Source organism: Odocoileus virginianus, chromosome 18, assembly GCF_023699985.2.
Source record: "Odocoileus virginianus isolate 20LAN1187 ecotype Illinois chromosome 18, Ovbor_1.2, whole genome shotgun sequence".
NCBI lineage: Eukaryota > Metazoa > Chordata > Mammalia > Artiodactyla > Cervidae > Odocoileus > Odocoileus virginianus.
The window spans coordinates 51,002,978-51,008,977 of NC_069691.1; the positions used below are offsets into that span (position 1 = coordinate 51,002,978).

A 6,000-nucleotide genomic window follows, 5' to 3' on the forward strand; every position below is an offset into this window, starting at 1 on the left:
TCCATATTAAGATATGACCCATGCGCACACTGCATATTAAGTAAAACATAGATGTGGTGTGTGTGTGTCTGTGTTTGTGTGTGTGTGTATACACGTTTAACTCCACTATATGGTGTTTCCGAATGAAGGAGAGCTTTTAGCAACAAATTGTTACCACCAGACTGTGAAACTGAACGACCTCCTTAGTAACTGAAGACCCCACACAGCACCTTAGCAACAGGGCAGGAGACACAGAGACTTTACCTTTCTGCGTGGCAAAAAAAGCTGTTGCGAAGCAAAAATTACAAGCAAAAATACAGAAAACTGTAACTTGGTTTTTGAGAACCACTTCACAAGTTTCACGATTTAATCGGCCCAGTTCACTTTAATATAGACACACAAACTCCAGGAGAAGCAAACACGTCTCTAAGACTAAACCTGTACTATATGTGTATCTCCTTTCAGGAATAAGCAGTTACCTCTCATTGCAACCTCTAGATCAGCCGAGAGGAGCTACTTCTTCCTTTTGACCTCTCATCCTGCTTTTTCACTTTATTTTGCATTTCACTCGTGTCATCGGTCGCGCTCTTAAAAGGACTACTTGCTTAAATCCCAAAGTCTCTAGGGGCTTGTAATCTCAGCTCTGCAAAGACCCGGGAGCTGAAGGAAAATCCGGCACGCCTGCCTGCGGTGTCCCTCCAGACTCCTGCCCCTCCGGGATCCTTCTCTGCGCAGCACTTACCTGCGGCTCCCCGGACTCAGGGGATTTCACCAGGTGCTTCTCCTTGTATAGAGACCAGAGGCCGATATTGGGCAGGAAAATTAAAGCCACCATGAATAACAAAGTCATCTGCAGAAATCTCTTCTGTTTCCTCTTCATCGCAAATGGTAACGGAGAAGAAAAGTTACAGGAGATGGTTCCCTGCCCAACTCTCGTTGTTTGAAGCCAAAGCACCAGAAACTGAGGAGAAGCTAAAAACTTTTTGCTGCGTGCTCAGCACCAAGGTGCACGATTGAAGGGGAGTTGGGCATCAGCAGAAGCAACGCAAAGTTAGTTTCCCCCCAGAAAACTATGACGAAGGCATTAGCTATTGGCTCAGAAGTCAATGACTCCACTGAGGAAATCATTAAGTCTATCGACCTCCAGTAAAAAGCCACGGAGTAAATATGATCCTTCCAAAGACTAATCGTAAGTTATGCAAAAGTCAATAGCATGCTGGATACTTAAGAAAACGGGAGGTTTGGGGGTTCCCCCTCGGCGTGGGAGGGCTGGGCTGCTCAGGAGAGGGCGGGCAGGAGGTCTGCGTGGGAAGCTGCTCGGCCCTAGCAAGTGGCAGGAAGAAAAGCGCTGGCTCTCGACCCCAGCGCATCACCTTTCTCGTCTTCCCAGGACGTCTCCTCCTGCGCTCGCCCTGGGAGAAGCCACCTAAACTCAAGTTCAAGTCCCTCGGTGGCCAGCGCGCCGGCGGGTTGCCGGGGGTCCGGGAGACGCAGTGTCCCGGGCAGAAGTGTTATTTGGAGAGAGGTCCGAGAACTCCCCGGCGCTCACGCGCCGGGCCGACCCTCGTAGGCGGGCAACGGCTTGGCGACCCAGGTGCCCGGGGGCAGGAGGCTCCGGAGGTCGGCGGAGGCGCCGCGCCGTCTGTGCTCGCGCGGCGCCCGGGCTGCGGTCCTCCGCCAAGTGCGGGCCCTGCCCATCAATCGCTCCTCTTCCTCGGCGACGCTCTCACGCCCGGGCGCTCCCCTTAGCATCCTCTCCCCGCGACGGAACGAGCCCAGACGAGCATCGCCGCACTTGGAAGGCGAAGCTCGCACGCTCCCCGCGCCGAGGAGGGAGGGTGGCGCCCGAGCCGAGCCAGGCTCTCGGGGCGCGCGCGCGGAGGGCGAGGTGGTAGAGGCGCGCGCTGCTCCCGCCGCCGTCGCCCGGTGCCCGCCTGCGCGGAGACGAGGCTGTGCCGGCCACGTGCGGGAGCCCGGGCGGGCGGGGAGGGCAGTCCCCCGCCGCCAGCTCCTATATAAGCTCGCCGTGACGCGAGAAAGCGGAGCAGGGCGACGCCGCCGCCGGACCCGGACTCCAGCCTCTCGCCTGCGAGGTCTCCTCTCTCCACCCCGGCCTTTGGCGCGACCTCGGACCCCTCGGGAGGCCGGCGCCCCAGCTCGTCTCACCCCAAAGTCGCCAGACCGGAGATGCGGGGGGCGGGGTACCGGCTGGTCTCGGGGATTCCGCGGGCTCCTCCGTGGTGCCGGCAGGCGCGGAGGCGAACGGAGCCCGGCGATCCTGCCCCGGGGTTCCCAGGCCGCCCAACCAGGTGCGCGACGAACCCGGGGAGGGCCGGGACCGCGACGCGAGACCGGGCGGATGCTGGGGCTCTCGGCCTCGGCTTCGGGAGCTACACCGTGGAGCCCCGGCGGCTTACCTGCGTCGGCCGGCGCCCGGGCCGGGTGAGATCGCGTTGCCGCCGCCTCCCCGCCCCGCCTGTCCGCGCGCAGCGCTCGGGGTCGCGGCGAGGCCACCTGCCCTCGCACGCCCCTCCCGCGGTCCCCAGGCCGAGTGGGGGTCGAGCCTGGTCTCGGTGGGAAGGCCTCCCCCTTCTCCCCGGCGCCGGCATGCGCCACCGGCCCTGACCGCACACGCACGAACCTGTGGCCGCGTCTCCAGGGGACCTGCGCGCCTGGCACGGAGTGGGGGCACTCCCGGGATCCGGGGCTCCTAACTCCCGGAGGAAGGGAGAGTTGGAGGAGGCGACAGACAGACACGCAGCACGCGCTGTGTCGGCCTGTCTAGAATCGAAAGGAACTCCATGGTCACCTCTTTGTTACAGCTGGAGGTGATGCCCACAAGCTTTGGAGGATAGGACGCGGGCCCAGGAGGGTCCTTTCTCCATCTCTCCTTTCCGCCCTCTCTCTTACACCCCACTCCCGCTCCAGGCCCCCTCCCTCCCTCTGCTGCCCACTTCCCTCTCTCTCTGGTCTCACCTGGTGGAGACATAATGTGTATGAGTGTGAAACACATGCTTTCAGCTCCTTGCGTTATAATTTTAAAAATGTATCTGAACAGTACATACTGACTGACCACATGAGTGAAGTTCCTTGCTGCAATATTTGCTTCTGTGAATTACTTGCATTTCAAGAGTATGTAAACATATTTAATAAGTAATGTCTGAATACGTCATTCACGTAAAGACCGATTACCATTTCGTTTTACACAAGTGCAACTTCGGAATCTGGAGAAGACGGGACATAATTCTTCACCACCCCCACCCCCCCCCCACACACACACTTATACACATACATATTCACACTCACTCTCTCTCTTCTATACCCTGCATAATTTTCTAATCTTTATTTCTCTTAGCAAGTGCCATTCTGAAGCATAGAAATATGAATTCTGGGAAGCAACAAAAAACAGGCAGAGGTTTGCTGGGATTGATGGATCCTGAAGGAAAAGATTTTGGAGAACTATTAATATTTAAATACATAATATGTTCTGTCTTGCAGATAGAGATATTAATAATTTAAAAAGTGAAAAAAAACAACTCAGATACCTTTGAAATTAAAAAAAATTAAAAATCCTTCATATTTTAAATAATGCCAGTTTCTTTGTGCCGTAAAAAAAGTGAACAAGTCCTGATCACAAATAGATATATCATCATTCTGTTCTCTAAATCCAGGATTCTGACTTGAACCATGCCTCATTATTGTTATTCAAGTGAACTGTCCAGCAAACAGTACTTAATCTGGGAACCATGGTTAGTCACAGTGAATGGGTGTACCTGTTTCTCCCTACATGAAGTACATGCAGAGCCCATGGCATTATTATGCATTTACAGCATAGCTCTAGGCAATCAGCGACCCCCCCTCCACTTTACTTATTCATTTATTTACTTACTTACTTAGTTATCATCTCTTTTGCAATTCCACATGTAAATTTCTAACAGATGACAATGTCCTTAACTAAAATTGGTATTTATTTTAGCTTGTTTACAAACAAAAAAAAAACTTTATGTGACTCTGAATTCCTTTGTTCAGATAATCCAGACTAAATATATATATATGTAAACAGATGTATTTTAATTGTTTATTAATATTAACCTAATCAAATTCCCTGTCTTTAAATTCCTCTTTAAATCCAAAGACACCCCCTGAGAGCCCTCTTGCTCCTTCATTATGTTATGACTCAATCTGGAACCTCAGGTAATCAGAGCCCCATGTGCCCAGCACTGTGTTAATATTACTGGGACACATGGGAAAAAAATAAAACAATAACTGGGACCTTGAATAACTTACGTTCTAGGGGAAAAGACAACATAAAGGCAACTGGAGAAATACAGAAGCTCAGCTGTTTGTGTTAACCTTCTGTTGAGTCAGGTTCTGCCTTGGAAGAGGCAGAACATTGCTTCCTTTACGCTATGCTGTAGACTTTGGTGACTTAAAACAGCAATAATACTCAGGATTCCATGCATTTGGATAGGCTCCACTTGTGGTTCTGCTTTCTCCGGTGTGGATGTGGGCTGGGGCTGGATTTGACCCCTACCTGGCTGGCGGATCGCCTGGGGGCTCTCAGTTGTAACTGAACTTGAAAGAAAAATATTTGCTCATCATTTTGCCATATGAATATTTCCCCTCCGAATTTACTAGTTTAAAGCTTTATATCTGAAAACTGATAAGTCTGGTGAAAGTCAATTGTTCAAAAAACCAAAAAATAGTCACAAACAGTCTTCTGGGGTTGTGTTCTTACCTAAACTTTACAGCGTAACAAAATAATAAACTTTATTAATAAATAAAATAACCAATGTTATAATGCTGTAAGAGAAGATTAAAAAGTAATTGATTTTTAAGATTATACTATGGTACATTATCTACATTTTTAAATAGTAATATTGAAATTTATCATTGAAACAACTTATACTTAGTTTTACCTTCTATGTAAATATGGTAGGGTTTACTTTTACTTAGATTTGACTTTTTCCAAGTTTTTATCAGAATCACAGATACTAGAGCATAAAGGTAATGTATCTAGAAATGGAAATATATTCTGTTCTTTAACCCAATAACAATACCTGGAGTGTAAAAATACTGAAATTGTTCCCTCGGAATAAACAGGGTACTTTGTTATAAGTATACTTTTAGCTAAGTTGTTTCTTGGTGAGAGGGGGTGATCCTCCAGTGAAAATTGGGAATTGGTTATATTAATAATATGATAAAAGTAAATTTAAGTTATGCTATTCATTTTTGTGTCATTAAGTTAAGACACGGGTTAATCTTCTTCAATCTTTTTTTCTGAAATTACAATGTTTGCCACTACACAATAAAGAGAAATAAGAGCCAAATATAATTTTAAAATGTGATATTTCCCTGTCACTATCATCACTGAAATTCTTCACCAAAAAACCCAAGTCAATTTCTATATATATGCAAATGCTGCTGGGTAGAAGGTACAATGCTGAACAGTCTCACAGAATTTTCAGTACAAGGGACTTACAAAGTGTTTGCAATTAAATGTGGTGCAAATTAAAAAGTGACAATTGCTAACTAAAATAAAAAGGAGGTCATTTCTTCTTGGCCTAAATATTTTCAAACTAGAGAAGTTCTTCACTTTGTGACAGTTAAGTTCTTAGTCAGCAAGTCTACCTCTAAATATTGTTATTCCTCTACTAACAGAATATATCTTTACTCAACTATCTTTACTCAACTATATTTCTTTTTCCCTATACATTTAATTCCCTGGTAGCTCAGACAGTCAAGAATGCTCCTGCAATGCAGGAGACTTGGGTTCAATCCCTGGGTTAGGAAGATTCCCCTGGAAAAGGAAATGGCAACCCATTCTAGTAATCTTGCCTGGGAATTCCCATGGACAGAGGAGCCTGGAGGGCTACAGTCCATGGGGTCACAAAAAGTCAGACAAGACTGAGTGAGCACTCACAAGTGCTCTAAAATATTCTGTGTTTTGATGAGACTACTATGAAGTTTAGCCTAAGTAAAATATCACCAACAGACTTGATTTCGGGCGATTGCTCTTCT

General features: G+C 47.8%; 1 protein-coding gene across 1 annotated transcript in view; it reads right to left on the reverse strand.

Annotated features, from left to right (window-relative positions):
• The window catches only part of GALNTL6 (polypeptide N-acetylgalactosaminyltransferase like 6), a 1,391,757-nt gene extending 1,390,262 nt beyond the window's left edge, over positions 1-1,495 (reverse strand). Inside the window, exon 1 of the mRNA XM_070480689.1 lies at positions 722-1,495. Within this exon, the coding sequence (XP_070336790.1) occupies positions 722-859 (138 nt within the window). The 5' untranslated portion in view covers positions 860-1,495. The remainder of the gene's footprint in view (positions 1-721) is intronic.
• Between the last annotated feature and the right edge of the window lie 4,505 nt (positions 1,496-6,000).